The sequence below is a fragment of the Postia placenta genome, assembly GCF_002117355.1.
Source record: "Postia placenta MAD-698-R-SB12 unplaced genomic scaffold POSPLAscaffold_1, whole genome shotgun sequence".
Lineage (NCBI taxonomy): Eukaryota > Fungi > Basidiomycota > Agaricomycetes > Polyporales > Adustoporiaceae > Rhodonia > Rhodonia placenta.
The window spans coordinates 2,317,602-2,331,326 of NW_020169832.1; the positions used below are offsets into that span (position 1 = coordinate 2,317,602).

The following is a 13,725-nucleotide window of genomic DNA, read 5'->3' on the forward strand; positions in this document are numbered from 1 at the left end:
ACGTGGGTCTGGAGGTTATCGGTTTGCCATCCCCTCCGCGGAGACCATCAACAGGCCCGACCCCTCCCTCAAACCTCAAGACTCAAGAGGTATGTCTGCTTGCTTGCTTCACCAGTGTCATGGTATGCCCTATGAATGGACTCTCGGAATGCTGGAGCGAGAAATTTGGCCGGGAAACGATGGATGGCGGGATTGGCGACTGGATGACACTGGGGTACTCCGGTAGAACGCGAAACGCTGACAGCCTTGCTGTTTCCATTAGCCCGCAAACATGGGTGCCTACAAGTACATTGGCGAGCTGTACAAAAAGAAGCAGTCGGATGTCCTTCGCTTCCTCCTCCGTGTGCGGTACGTTCGTCCTTACGAAGGACGTTTGCCCCGGTCTAATTGACGCAAAATCTCAGGTGCTGGGAGTTCCGCCAGCTGAACGTCATCCACCGCGCCTCCCGTCCCTCCCGTCCCGACAAGGCCCGCCGATTGGGCTACAAGGCTAAGCAGGGCTATGTCATCTACCGCGTGCGTGTTCGCCGCGGTAACCGCAAGAAACACGTCCCCAAGGGTGAGCTCACAGGTTCCACTTACTCGCACATAAATCTGACTTTGGCTTAGGTGCCACCTACGGTAAGCCCGTCCGCCAGGGTGTCAACCACCTCAAGCCCCAGCGTGGGTTGAGGAGCGTTGCGGAGGAGCGTGTTGGCAGGCGTTGCGGCAACTTGCGAGTCCTGAACTCGTACTGGGTTAACCAGGATGGTGTGTACAAGTATTACGAGGTCATCCTCGTCGACCCCAGCCACAAGGCCGTACGTCGCATCGGTTGCGCTCAATGTATTATTGCTCATTGTCGTGCGACTGTAGATCCGTCGCGACCCCAGAATCAACTGGATCACGAAGCCGGTGCACAAACGCCGCGAGACCCGTGGTCTTACCAGCGTTGGGAAGCAGGTACGTTTAGCGTCCCTTTTGCACATGAGCAGACGGCTGATTGTGTCTTCTAGAACCGTGGTTTGGGCAAGGGTCACCGCTACAACCACAGCCCGGGCTGGTCTACCTGGAAAAAGCACAACACGCTCAGTCTCCGCCGCTACCGGTAGACTGCTGTCGTGCTTTTCGCTTCATGTCTGTATCCTACGTATCGCACACCCATGTTCTTTCATGCTTGTTATGGATGTATGCCTTTGTGCAGCTTGCCAAAAAGAGATGCCATCCGATCATGTTACCCAGCAAAGCTTTCGCTTCTGTTCGTCGCTCAAAATGTGCTGTTTTCTCGGTTGTCACCTCCGATGCGCCACATGAAACAGCAAACCGACGGATTCATGATCAATTTTAGATCGCTCAAGTGTTTGAATTGAGGTCTTGTCAGCGGGGACGGATGAGAGTCATCGGACGCAACGTGTTGTCTGCCCGAATCATTTGTTAGTGCTTACAGCATCTGAGGCTGTTCTCGCCCTCCTTCCTCCCGGGAGCGAGACTTAAACGTGCGGTTACTCTGGCTCTCTTTGACATTTGCCTCGTGTACACGGCGTCAGGTATTACGAACTATCCAAGTCGGATCCTAGCTGAAATATCTCTTCGGACGCATGCCCTGATCCGCACTCTCGTGCCCTGAGTTTCTCCATTTACTCGGACTATAAAGACTGGTGGTGCTCACTGAAAGGGCCACGCCAACACTAGACGCGTTGTGTTCAACTTCAACCGCGCTGTGGCTGATGATTTCTGCGCTGCCCTTGACACTTATTCTGCTGTTCACAACTTCTGCACATAGTTTTACCTCAACGACTCTGCGTGCCGCCCACGCGAGGAGAGGTCTGCTATGGCTCTTACCTTTGTCGCAACTCGTGGCTGCACAACTAGACAAGAGAGCTTCGACAACCTTACAAAGTTTCCCCAACGGGAGTACTTATGTATGGACAGTCGAGGATGACTACAAGGGACAAAACTTCTTTGAGTAAGTCTGAGCTGTATCGATCAGTCTACCTCTGAGGTTCCGATACCTTGGTCGTAGCTCTTTCGCTTTTTACACTGGACCAGATCCAACGAAGTGAGTCCGCTGCGTTGCGTCTGCTGTGATTTCCCGATCGACTCATGGCCTTGCAGTGGCATGGTCAAGTATGTTACATGATCTCACCCGAGAGTGTACCGCTGAACTGTGCTGGACACGTTCAGCTATACCAATCAATCCACCGCCTTCTCAGAGGGACTTGCATATGTTACTTCGAACAACATTGTTGTCATGAAAGGTGACAACACGACGTGGCTTTCTGAAGGCGAGTATCGCAAAAGGTATATCCTCATCCTGTAGGCAGTGGGCCACGTGTGCTCAACAGCATACCTTAGCGTCCGAATATCCAGCTACAAGCAATACAACACGGGTAGGCGCAATCACAAGGTGGTTCGATTATGATGATGATCGGGCTTTCCCTCAGGACTGTTCATCCTCGACCTCGATATGGCCCCGTGGGGGTGCGGTACGTCACTCGATCATCCAAGCAATGCATAATCTCGTTATCGAACTTTGTTAGGTGTCTGGCCTGCGTGGTGGACTTTGGGTGGCGGTCAATGGCCTTATGTAGGCGCCCACTGCTGCACTACCTTCCAGATTGCTGACGTCATGAATAGACCGGGGAAATTGATATCATCGAGGGTGTGCACGACAATGAGCACAACCAAGTGACGTGGCACACCGGTCCAAGTCAGTATAATTTCCGAGGGATTACTGCATACTAACCCGCTCTTCCCGTATAGATTGCAACCTAACACAGAATGCCAATTTTACTGGTACAATTGTGGTGGGCCGCAGTTTCGTCATCAGCATTGGTATACGCTCAACGTTTGGACATACAGGAAACCAATGGAGTGCCGAATTTGGACTGTGACGGTGAACTCAACTATAACTCTGGTTGCGGGGTCGTAGAATGGAGTCGGGCTTCGTATGGCCCCATTTTTGATTCACAAGGTGGCGGAATCTTCGCCATGAAGTGGGACGTCTCAGGCATTGGTGTTTGTGCGTGTCTCCGCTGCTCTGTGGGACCTCAATTCATACCTCACTCAGGGTCCTTCTACCGCGCTGCAATCCCCCAGGACGTCATCGATGGCCAGCCAACGCCTTCCAACTGGGGAGAGCCTGTTGCGTTTCTAGAACCTGGCGGCTGCAACCCGATCACCAACTTCGTCAACCATTCGATTGTTTTCGGTGAGTTCTCCAACAAACTCATGTTCACCTGCAGCATTAGCTAACGTAATGCTGCTAAAGATATCACTTTCTGTGGTATGTCTCTGGACAGCGAGTCTATTCATGACCTCATGCCGTTTGCCCTTGTTCTATTCTAGGCGACTGGGCGGGTAATTCCTACGCTACCTCCGGTTGTCCAGGAACATGCTCGGGACGTCTCATGGACCCGAGCAACTTCGTGGTACGTTCTAGAACGCTGCACCCGCACGCATTTTTCCCTGATGTAATCGATGCAAGAATGCCTCCTGGAGAATCAACGCGCTGACCGTGTATAGGCAACAAATATTTGCTGGCGAAGTGTCGGCTTCGGCATCCTCATGCAGCAGGAACTTCTCGCGCGCGCTGCTCTTCTTCGGCTTCGCTTTGGTGCTATGCCTTCTGTGAAGGACAGTGCGGACAATGCCTTCTGTGAAGGACAGCGCGGACAATGCCTTCTTCGCCCGTGACAGGATATTTGGGCACATGAACAGTACGAACAACTAACGGCCGGATTTACGAACTATTTAGACGCGTCTACGATCATAATGCAAATACGGACATCATACCCTACGGCCTAGTCCTGATGCGTGACACTATCTTTGCTACAACTTCACTTTCCACAGTTTGGCTTCCACGTCTGCGGCCGATTGAGCAGGCTGCACTGCAGACGGCTCGGCAAAACTCGCACGTATGGGCGTCACACTGACCCATCCCTGGGCTATTGCCCAGCCGTCTGACCCAATAGGAGAAGTAATTGGGTTGATGATTCCTGACATGTCAGGACCCCAGCGGAAGGATAGCTTTGCTACGTCCCTGGGCGTAACCTGCTTGTCGGCAGCGCTTGTCTTCGAACCAGCAGGGTCTTCAGAGGGCGAGTCAGGGCCCGCAGAGGACAGATTGGCTGCGGCAACGGCAGCCTCGCGCGGGCTGTTCGCTTTGAACAGGCGACCGTATGAGTTGCGCCAGATGTGTGTCCAGCATATCTTCAGGCCTTCTTCGCTGAGGAGTCCTTCGATCATGGGTATGTTAAGGTTGTACAGGTCGATCTCGCCATCACGTATACCGCCCTCATCGGCACCCCAGTTCTTCCAGAGGTGCTGGATAATGCGGGCACCGAGTTGATGGGCGGGCTCATGCAATGTCGTTGGCGTGGGGTGAAGGACCGTTCCGTAGGATAGGGCGATAGAGCGAACACGAGACAGTGCGGATGACAGTGCGGCACCAATCGTCCCAGATGAAAGGGCGAACGCCGCTGAGGATACGTTATTTTGGTCTTCTCCACACACGGTGCATCCACGCCTGCCCCTCACCTGAGCTATTACGTCCAAGATTAGGTCCGGATATCTGTGGTCATGAGACACAAGTTGGGTGAGCACACGCGATGTGGCTCACCAAAAGATCGATTTCCCCGTGGTAAAGGTTATGAAGTGCGATATTTGCACACGTCGCAGGGGTCTGTGAGACAAGAAGCATGAGTATATCTCGTGGCTAGTGATTTGGGCACTCACACCGTCCAGTAAGATCCACTCTGCAAGTTCCCCTTCCTTTAAAGATCTCGAGAATTCAGACGTTTCTCCAGATCCGTCTGAACAGTAATGCAAGGTCTCTCAGATAGCTCTTGATGCGGGTCACATACATACCAGGGTCTTGAGGATAGTAAAATCTCCCGTTTATGACGTCCTTGATTTGGTACGCTTTCCCTGTAATTCGGCGGTGTGGTCAGTGTGGAAGACCCGTAAGAGCTGAGCTACTACGCACCTATCCAGGATTTCTGGGAGCTGGGTATGACAACACGGACATCCCAGCCTTGCAAGCCATGTAGTGAGTATCTATAAGTCCGTGCATGCGGGTAGCTGCATCCTACCTAAATCACGAGTCAAGTGGCGGTAGAGTCCATAGATGTACGGCGAGTCGGGGCCCGGGGGGCCATCGTCGTTCTTTGTGAGAGCATGGACGTAGCAGAATGAGCTTGTTGCACTTTCGGACGAGGGAGTATGTACTTGCGGTCAGCAGCACTCTCGGAGGTCGTGCAGAGTCGGACATGGCAGACCGTTATACGTAGGGTGTAAACTGTCGATCGAGACTACTCCGTCCGATCACAATCAATTTCGACCCGGTTACTGATCATTATTTTGATCGTGCAAATTATGCACAATGTTGTACTATACAACATATTGTAGATTTGTTCTTACATGTCCAGGACCTCACCTACATGCTCAATGCCTGCTTCGCCATCTCGAGAGCACCCTCCTTCGTCTTATTCCCTGGGCAACTCGTCAGGGCCGGAATGACTGTAGTAAACGAGAGTGCTCACCCCCAATGAATCCGCTAGCGTGCACGAAAATGCAGCCTTGGATGCCGGACTTCTCTGACAAGATATCGTCTCGGAGTCCCCTCCACACCTCCGGCAGTGCCTTGCGGCTCTGGAAGCTGTCGGATGCAGCAGGGACTGCTTGGACTCGCCAATTACCGGCTGTCTCATCGGGATACAGCACGTAGATCGGCTGCGATGACTCTGATATCGCAAGATTGGCCTCTAGATCGAATAGGTGTTCCTGGGAATTCAACGCACAATAAGCTAAGCTAAGGCATGGTCATATATGAATACATACCTTCCACGGGAGGAACTGCTCGAAAAGAATAATTTTGCCAGAGGGATCCGCCTCCTGCCTCCGCCCGAGTGCCTCTGCAACGAGGTTTCTAGCCGGAAGCCAGGCGTTTCCATAATAGTCGAGGCGCGACAGGAACTCCTCGCCGACTAGCGATGATGCCTGCAGGAATTTCGCCTACCAAGCCTCGTCAAAGGGCTGAAAACGGAGCGTTGGGTTTGACACATACATCGACAGTCGTCGAGTCAAAGGGCTCGTTCCAGGCTGGGTTGAGGAAGCCAACGCGGCTCGAAACGTCTGTTCTGACGCGGTACTTCGGCTTGATGTCGGTAGGGTACTGCGAGACGCCGTTGTCGATCCCGTCAATACCTTCTATGTACTCCTTGTACAACTTGAGCCAGAGCGTCTCGACCTTCGCATCATCCAGGGAGGAGCGTAGCCTGTTAGCGATGATCTCCTTTCCGAAGTGCCTGCAGAGGGTTTGATCTTTGTGCATGGAGCCTTACAGAACGTTTAAGTGACTTACTTGTACACCAAACCAGCGGATGAGAGCTTGGTGGTGAAGCCATGCCCGAAGACCTCCTCGAATCCGCGCTGATGGTGGTCGAAGCGCTGCTTCGCTTCGTCGTAGACACCGCCAACATCTACAACGATGGAACAGGTGTCCAAGACAGCAGGGTCCCGGGTACGGGTCAGGTCTGGAAGGAAAGGATTAGTATGGCAAGGCGGAAAAAGAGCGGACATGCTAACCTGCATTTCCGTAGGCCTCTGTCCGCTTGAGTAGAAACACCGCAAGGGCCTCATCGCAGTGAAAAGTTCCGTTGTGCGTGCCTATGACCTGTCAAGGGGCGCACTTCAGCGTGGGATCGGGGTTCTGAGGGGAACAGACGAGCCTTGCGGCCTTCTTCCTCCAGCTTGAGTTTCTTCGCGGGTGGGTCAAGGGCACCCTCCAATGATGATGCCGACATGTAGCGAAATCTGGAGACGGTTTTTCTGCTTTCGAGAAGTGGGTTTTGTATGCGTAACAAGCTGCGAGCGGAAGCAAGCCTGAGAGCGTTGAGGTGAAAGGACAGGTGCGAGATTGGCCGGAGGCAACTTCGCTGCATGCCGAGAGAAGAGACACGGTGGTATTTGAATGGAGTATCGGCTGCCTTCGTTGCAAAAGTAACGTGCTCACAATCGGACAGTGGAAGGAGCGTACGTCAATGTCATTACAGTGTATCGTATGGATTGCGACGAGCAGGCAATGCAATCGAGGTATGATATACGGGCCAAACGAAATGACAGAAATTGCACACTCCTCAGTCCTCAAACGTACTACTCTACTGTAAAGTATGAAAAATGGGGGTCCGTAAATGTCATGCAAGAGCGTCCATGAGATGCAGTGTCCCAACCAACCCGTCGAGTTCAGCGCCGAACGAACCCGCCATCAAGCGAGCACCATCGCACCACCTGCCACCAACCCAGCCACGACCATGATAGCAGCGTTTGCGGTCGGCACCACTGCTGCTGCGATGTACGAGTTGTTTGGCCCGTAGATTCCATTCGAGCCGGTCTCGCCTGGACTAGGCGCACCGTTTGGTGCTTCGTTCCCGCCACCGTTTATACTCGTAGGTGCGGTTGACTTGGGCGGCATCGTGGTTGAAGTCGTCGCCTTCGCCTTAGCGGTAGTAGGTGTGATGGTGAGGGTCTCGGTGACAGTTACACTCGTTGGACGGCCAAACGATGTGGTTACGGTCTCGCCATTGGTAAAATAAGGGCCGTTATGGTATGAAGTCGACAGCACGACGGTGGTGACTACCGTAACCTGGAGTGACACCGACGTCGATTGCTGCTGTGAGCCAGACTGCGACCCAGAGGCAGAACCTTGAGACGAAGACTGTTGTTGCGACTGGGACTGCTGCTGAGACGACTGCTGCTGCGACTGGATAGAGTAGAAGGGGTTAAGATTTAGGAAGGTCATCATATCAGGTCGGTACGCACTGATTGTGCAGCCGCTAGAAGAGGCAGAAGGAGCAGCGAGAAGAGACAGCTCGCGCGCATGGTGGACTGAAGCGACGGGAGAGGCAAAGAGAGGAGAGGATATGCGTGCAAGTCGGCCGTGTGGGAGTCGTTGCCGGCGAGAGGGCTCGAGAGAAAGGCCGAGAAAGGCAGGCCGGATTCCATCACGTGGCTTTCCCCGCATGGCCTCGGCTTCTGCCTGGCCCGAGTTCCTCTCCTCGATGCGGGGGACAAGCGGGGTATATTCACGATGATCTGGCAATGGGGCTAAAGCGAGCAGCCGTAATAAGTCGTGTCTCTCGCATACAGTCGTCGACGTTCGCCCATACCCTCTCTACGACCCGTTCTACCACCTGCGTACTTTCAAACCACCATGCTGCCTACGCCGCTCTCCCCCGGGCTTGTGCATCTCACGCTGCAATATATCGCTCCGCCTTCCCAGATCACACAGCCACTTCCCCCGCACTTGCTATCCAAGTCTCTTCTGCAAAGACACCATTTTCTCCAGCTCACTCCCGATGATCCGCATGAGTATCTTTGCTGGCCTGCTTCCCCTGAATCTCGGAGAGAAGTCATGGATCTGCTCGAGAATCTTCCCCGCCCTATCGACGATGCAGAACCAGGGGCATATGCCACACGCTATACATCAGATGACGAGAACGCCTATGCTCACGTAGCTGTGCATTCCGAGCATGAAGGCCTGAGACTCATCTTCGAATGGGACGATAGCGATGGATGGAAATATCATAACGCCGCTATGATGCCCTTCCCTTCCGGCAGTTGTCTAGATGTGCAACCGGCTCTTGAAGGGTCGGGGAAACACTCGCAGCACTTGCCGACATTGAATCATGGTAGTGCGCAGCTGGAGAACTTTGACGAGGCGGACAGCGACGACGACTACTGGAATGCATACGGATCTCAGGATGACCGCGCGTCGTTTGACGACGGAAGACATACAGCAGGGAAGGACGTGGATGGAGCGACGGAAGACGCCTACTGGGCCCGCTATTCTTCCGTACACGGTAAGTCAATCGAGCATTGGTACAATCATAATGTTTGCCGGTCTTGCGCCACATGTGAGGAATACACTGTCAGTTCGTGATGAATGATTACTGGACATGAGATAGTCTATTCACTGAGCGGGCATGCGCCATATGGCTTGTTTTGGTTCATTACTGATTTGCTCTCGTATTCGTAGGAACCGCAGATTCCACGCAGCCTTCACCCCCTCCTCAACCGAAGCGCAGGCTTCATTCCGTCTATTCGCCTGCTGGCGACGGAACTCACTCGCCGAGACCCCTTCCAGTTCCTACTCGCTCGTACCATGGGCTTGAAGATGCCCTCCCGATCCTTCCCTCTGCTATTCGCCAGCCAGATCTACACTCCAAGTGGGATCCCGCCTCTCCCAGGGCGCTCGCGCAGCGCCTAGCAAATGTCTCGGCCAGGCCAAGTCCGTGGCCGAGCCGAGCTCGTACCCCAGATGCAGTTGTTGAGCCTCTCGGCTCTGACAACGCATCGTCCACTGTAGGTGGCAGTGAAGGCAGCGCCGCCTCTGCCAGTTTACAGGGCCCCCAGGGAACGTCGGCCCCCCGTGCTGACGGCCAGCAACTACAGCAAGCGGCGTTCCGTGAATCAGAACTGGATTTGTCTGACAGGGGCGAAGAAGGAATGCATGAGGCGATTGTGTCACTACAAGAGGGAATCCAGGGGATATGGAAGCTATGGAGGGCCAGCAGGCCTGGCTCTGCAGGTTTCTCAGAAGTCAACGATAAAGATATCTTCGTAGAAGCAGTGCGGGAGATCATTGGATCTTCGTAAGATATTCTTTGACCATACGGATGTGGCTTTACATATCTGCTCGGATGTATAATTATCAAGGATACGACAGCTTGTGTATGTATATACGAGGTTCGTAAATTCAAGGCACCGTGTCAGTCATAGCGCTTACGAAACAACGGTTTGCCCTCGAGGACAAAGCGTTCAATTGTCCCGATCGGTATAATTGAATTGGTTTAATTAGTTGGCTCAGCTCGTCGTACTGGGGTTCTCTCCATTCCGTCTGAGCTCTTTCACTCGAGTCTGGAGAGACGTCTCCGTTGTGGAGAGAGAGGCTATGGGCGACGAAAATGTAGTAACCTCCACCGAACTGGAGATTTGGTGAGCCACCGCTGACCTTTGATGGTCAAAGAACCGCCGTATGAGCTTGACATTTGTCTCTGGATGAAAGGGAACGCCTCCTCAACGATCAGACCTGTAAGCCAGCAGTCATTTACGTCTGCCTGGTCCGTGCTCAGTGGCTGTAACAGCGCTCTTTCAGAGGACGGTTGCGAGAAATAACGAGCTTGAGACTAGGGTCGAAGAACTTGAAAGAGAACTTTCTGTATGGAAGGCGGCCTTGAAGACCGCGGACGAGGACAAGAAGACCTTGAGCAAGACTGTTGTGCAGCTCGAGCGGAGCATTGGATCGCTGCGAGTGTGTCTGCTTCAGTCCTGTGCATGTGCAGTGGAGTTGACCAGAGGTCCGTTTAGGATGATAACCCACTCATCCTTTGCCTTATTGACGGGGATGGCAACATCTTCTCTTCTGAACTTCTAAGTACGGGTCAGGCCGGGGGCCGCCAGGCCGCCATGCTCCTCACGAAGGGCCTCACGGATCACCTCGCGAGTACTGACTCGCTGGATGCTGCGCTACCAGGGCGCGGACAGTTATGGCTTACCATCTACTGCAATAAGAGCGGGCTTGTGGAAACATTGACTCACAACAATGTCTGCACTGCAGAGCAGTTCGACGCGTTCTGTGCCGGTTTCAATCAAGCATCACCTTTGTTCTCGATCGTCGACGTCGGTAATGGCAAGGAAGCGGCAGATGCGAAAATCAAAGGTGTGAATGCATATGATTTGCCTATTACATCACAGACACATACCTGCACCCTAGAATGCCTGCGGGTCTTCACACGCTTTCCTCAGACGTCAAAAGTATTCTTTGGGGGTATGTAGATTACACCTCGTTGACGGGGGACACTGCTGATATTGTCTCAGGTGCACATGATAACGGTTACACATCTACCTTGACCTACCTGCAGAACGAGGGCCTCCTCGACAAGATAATCCTCCTTCGAGGATACAAAGATCTCGCGTACGAGATCAAAGGCCTAGAGCTACCGCATCTCGATATCCAAGGTCTCTTCATGACAAAGAGGCTGCAGACACATTCGTCCAAAAAGAACAATGTTCCTAACCAGGCTGCCCCGCCAACACCACAACATGATACTGACAAAACTCGTGGCAAAGCACCCACTCCCCCAAGTCGCAACAGCGCAAGTCCGGTCACGAAGTCAAAGCAGGTTGAACCCGATCAGGTCTGTTCCAATACGTGTTCTTTTTGAATAAGTGTCCTAATGTTGTCATAACAGCTCCTCTCCAAATGTTGGTCCGCTGTCTCTTTTCCCGCGAATGCCATCTCTGATCAATCCGCTAGTGAAACCCCTGCCGTGCAATTTCTATTACTTAGCGGAGTGCAAGCAAGGGGAAAATTGCCGTTTTGCACATGATTACGTGTTGTCTCCTGAACAAATAAACTCCCTACGCGAAGCTGCGAAAAACTGGCCTTGTCCATTCGTCAACAGAGGTGAGCCTCGCAATATTGGTTGATATTGCCCGTTAACATATCGATCTTGCTTAGGGTCTCGTTGTTTCCTCGGTGATGATTGTGTCATGGGCCATGTATGCCCTAAAGGTGCCCGTTGCTCGTTCGCGAAGCAAGGGAAATGTAAATTCGTAGCTAGTAAGTATCCGCACCGCTTCGGTGGTGGAACACACGTCACAACCCCCGCTGTGATTACAGATAACGCGCACTCGTGGCAAGACCCCCGGATGGGGCATGCAAACATGTCTCCCAGAACTACGGCATCCAGCCCCGGGGCGTCAGGGTTGCACTTATCGCCGCTTGCAAGTCCGTCGGCTGCAAGCGCCTTCTTAGATGTCCCCGAGGCAGTAGGACCACAGGCATTCGGTGCGAATACCAATTCTATGCTGATCATTCGCTAATTTAACGCTCCATTTCTAGCTCCTCACTCTCGAAAGATATTCTACAACGGTAGCAACTGGACACAATCTATGCACAACGAATATTACGCTAACCAATACTGACCGATTGCCGTGTTTCAAACGATGGGATGACATATATGACGTGCTCCAAGTCTGTTCGTTCGAATACCAAGCAACCATACCGTTACCTTTCCACTCTCGGGTGCATGTGCAGAACATAATACATCGCAATTGGTTCCTTAGGCGACAACGCAGCAACGGATTCGCTGTGATCAGTGGCCACACGACGTTACGCGATCACGTGTCTGATCGTCTTGAACGTGAACGGAACGCGCCCACCAAGTAGTTGCATTGTACCTTCCTTCGTCATTCTGCCTAGGGTCTCGTTGAACATGGAATTCGAGCTTCCGGAAGTTGAGGAGGTCTCCGACTATGAGGAGCAGTGCTCCTTAACTAGAGCGCGCAACAAGACATTTCTAGAGTCTTTGAACTTGGATGCCCCCGCTTTCGTGCCCAAGGTTGCCAAGAAGCCACGCGCCCCCAGAAAGCGCAAGGTGTCTGCGCTGCACAGCCCTGAACCTCAACGGAAATCCAAGGTTGCACGCGTGGAATCCTCTGAAGATGGGAGCGCAAATACGGGACTACGGAGAAGTGGAAGGAATCAGGGCAAGAAGGTAGACTATGCCAGCGACAATATTGGACATGCAATGCCTCGTCTAGCTAGTGTTCAAGCGGGCCTGAGGGAGATGGTGACAGAGCCTAGGAGCCTCAACAAGAGGATGCACGATCCGTCAGTCCCCCAAAGTCCCGTGTACTCTCCACTGTTCTTCATGACATTGCCATTCTACCAGGAAAACCTTCGGCACAATCCCAGGGGTTCCTGTCGGGTCATGGTGGCTTACTCGGTAAGTGCGCTGTCTCACATTGGTGATTAGCCTTCTGACTTCCGTATGTTTTAGCGAGGAATGTAGCGCGGATGCCATTCATGCGTGAGTACTTATGAGCTGTCCAGTGAATGCATATGTAAACCTGCCCTGACTTAGACCGTGGGTTGCGGGCATATCTGGTGGTCCCGACGGTGCATACTCTATCGCACTGTCAGGTGGATATGAGGATGACGTTGACCTCGGCGAAGCATTGTAAGTAGTGTTTCGTAATCAGGGTGAAAGCATATTGACCAGGTCGCATTGCAGCACATATACCGGCGCAGGTGTGTGAAACTCCTTCCATGTTGCGAACAGGCTGTCATAAAAGTGCGTAGGCGGACGTGACCTCAAGGGTACTAAGACAAACCCGAAGAATGTAGGGTCCCGCTTAATTGTCATAGGTTCTTGATTAACCTTGCGCTTTGAAGCTCCGTACTGCTCCTCAAAGCTGTGACCAGTCATTCGAAAACCGCTTGAACAAGGCACTGCAGGTCTGTTATAAATCGTCTAGCCAGAACCTCGCAGCTCATAATATCGTTACAGATATCGTGCGAGACGAAGAAGCCCGTCCGCGTAATCCGTGGCTACAAATTGAAGTCACCCTACGCGCCTGCTGAGGGTTACCGTTATGACGGATTGTACACTGTTGAGAAGGTGCGCTGTGCTCCGTTCGATGGCGCCTGCTGACATGGAACCATGATCTGTTATTAGGCATGGATGGAGAAGGGGCTGAATCCGCACGGTTTCAAAGTCTGCAAGTTTGCGTTCAAGGTCTGTAGTCCCTTACTACGAGACTGTCATTTGTTTTAAGTGGCTCCCTCGCAGCGGGTCTCGGGCCAGTTATCTCTCGCAGAAATTCTAGAGGGGACTGGCGAGGCGAGTTCACAGAACGACGAAGATGCCGAAGATACATCCCAGGCCACTTCAAACTAGT

At 52.8% G+C, this 13,725-nt stretch overlaps 6 protein-coding genes across 6 annotated transcripts; 3 read left to right on the forward strand and 3 right to left on the reverse strand.

Moving 5' to 3' along the window:
• Positions 1-67: 67 nt before the first annotated feature.
• Positions 68-1,230, forward strand: POSPLADRAFT_1072446 (hypothetical protein). The gene is made up of 6 exons (XM_024482516.1): positions 68-89; positions 263-348; positions 405-559; positions 610-800; positions 856-942; positions 996-1,230. Exons 2-6 carry the CDS (start codon positions 272-274, stop codon positions 1,089-1,091), a joined length of 606 nt encoding a protein of 201 aa, XP_024344393.1. The 5' UTR covers positions 68-89; positions 263-271; the 3' UTR covers positions 1,092-1,230.
• A 476-nt stretch (positions 1,231-1,706) lies between these two features.
• On the forward strand, positions 1,707-3,613 carry POSPLADRAFT_1128162 (glycoside hydrolase family 16 protein; the record flags this gene model as incomplete). The annotated part of the gene is made up of 13 exons (XM_024483712.1): positions 1,707-1,945; positions 2,003-2,038; positions 2,164-2,280; positions 2,335-2,369; positions 2,424-2,465; positions 2,520-2,566; positions 2,617-2,689; positions 2,743-2,786; positions 2,842-3,001; positions 3,050-3,190; positions 3,251-3,265; positions 3,328-3,410; positions 3,467-3,613. The coding sequence occupies 13 exons, from the start codon at positions 1,707-1,709 to the stop codon at positions 3,611-3,613; spliced, it is 1,179 nt and encodes a 392-aa protein (XP_024344394.1).
• Positions 3,614-3,810: 197 nt separating this feature from the next.
• On the reverse strand, positions 3,811-5,154 carry POSPLADRAFT_1130540 (hypothetical protein; the record flags this gene model as incomplete). The annotated part of the gene is made up of 6 exons (XM_024483965.1): positions 3,811-4,460; positions 4,519-4,552; positions 4,601-4,663; positions 4,717-4,814; positions 4,967-5,014; positions 5,073-5,154. Coding segments are annotated over 6 exons (975 nt in total), but the record flags the coding sequence as incomplete, so codon positions are not given.
• Positions 5,155-5,319: 165 nt separating this feature from the next.
• POSPLADRAFT_1165018 (hypothetical protein) lies at positions 5,320-6,910 on the reverse strand. Its single transcript, XM_024487858.1, has 7 exons — positions 6,711-6,910; positions 6,568-6,655; positions 6,344-6,515; positions 6,047-6,287; positions 5,821-5,994; positions 5,523-5,763; positions 5,320-5,472 (listed from the first exon to the last, which is right to left on the reverse strand). Exons 1-7 carry the CDS (start codon positions 6,783-6,785, stop codon positions 5,417-5,419), a joined length of 1,047 nt encoding a protein of 348 aa, XP_024344396.1. The 5' UTR covers positions 6,786-6,910; the 3' UTR covers positions 5,320-5,416.
• A 94-nt stretch (positions 6,911-7,004) lies between these two features.
• Positions 7,005-7,912, reverse strand: POSPLADRAFT_1038082 (hypothetical protein). The gene is made up of 2 exons (XM_024477327.1): positions 7,801-7,912; positions 7,005-7,741 (listed from the first exon to the last, which is right to left on the reverse strand). The coding sequence occupies exons 1-2, from the start codon at positions 7,858-7,860 to the stop codon at positions 7,247-7,249; spliced, it is 555 nt and encodes a 184-aa protein (XP_024344397.1). The 5' UTR covers positions 7,861-7,912; the 3' UTR covers positions 7,005-7,246.
• Positions 7,913-8,392: 480 nt separating this feature from the next.
• Positions 8,393-13,200, forward strand: POSPLADRAFT_1129922 (hypothetical protein; the record flags this gene model as incomplete). The annotated part of the gene is made up of 13 exons (XM_024483899.1): positions 8,393-8,840; positions 9,017-9,609; positions 10,136-10,291; positions 10,348-10,699; positions 10,754-10,807; positions 10,858-11,177; positions 11,411-11,436; positions 12,212-12,655; positions 12,717-12,770; positions 12,825-12,854; positions 12,909-13,004; positions 13,059-13,075; positions 13,127-13,200. The coding sequence occupies 13 exons, from the start codon at positions 8,393-8,395 to the stop codon at positions 13,198-13,200; spliced, it is 2,664 nt and encodes an 887-aa protein (XP_024344398.1).
• Positions 13,201-13,725: the final 525 nt, after the last annotated feature.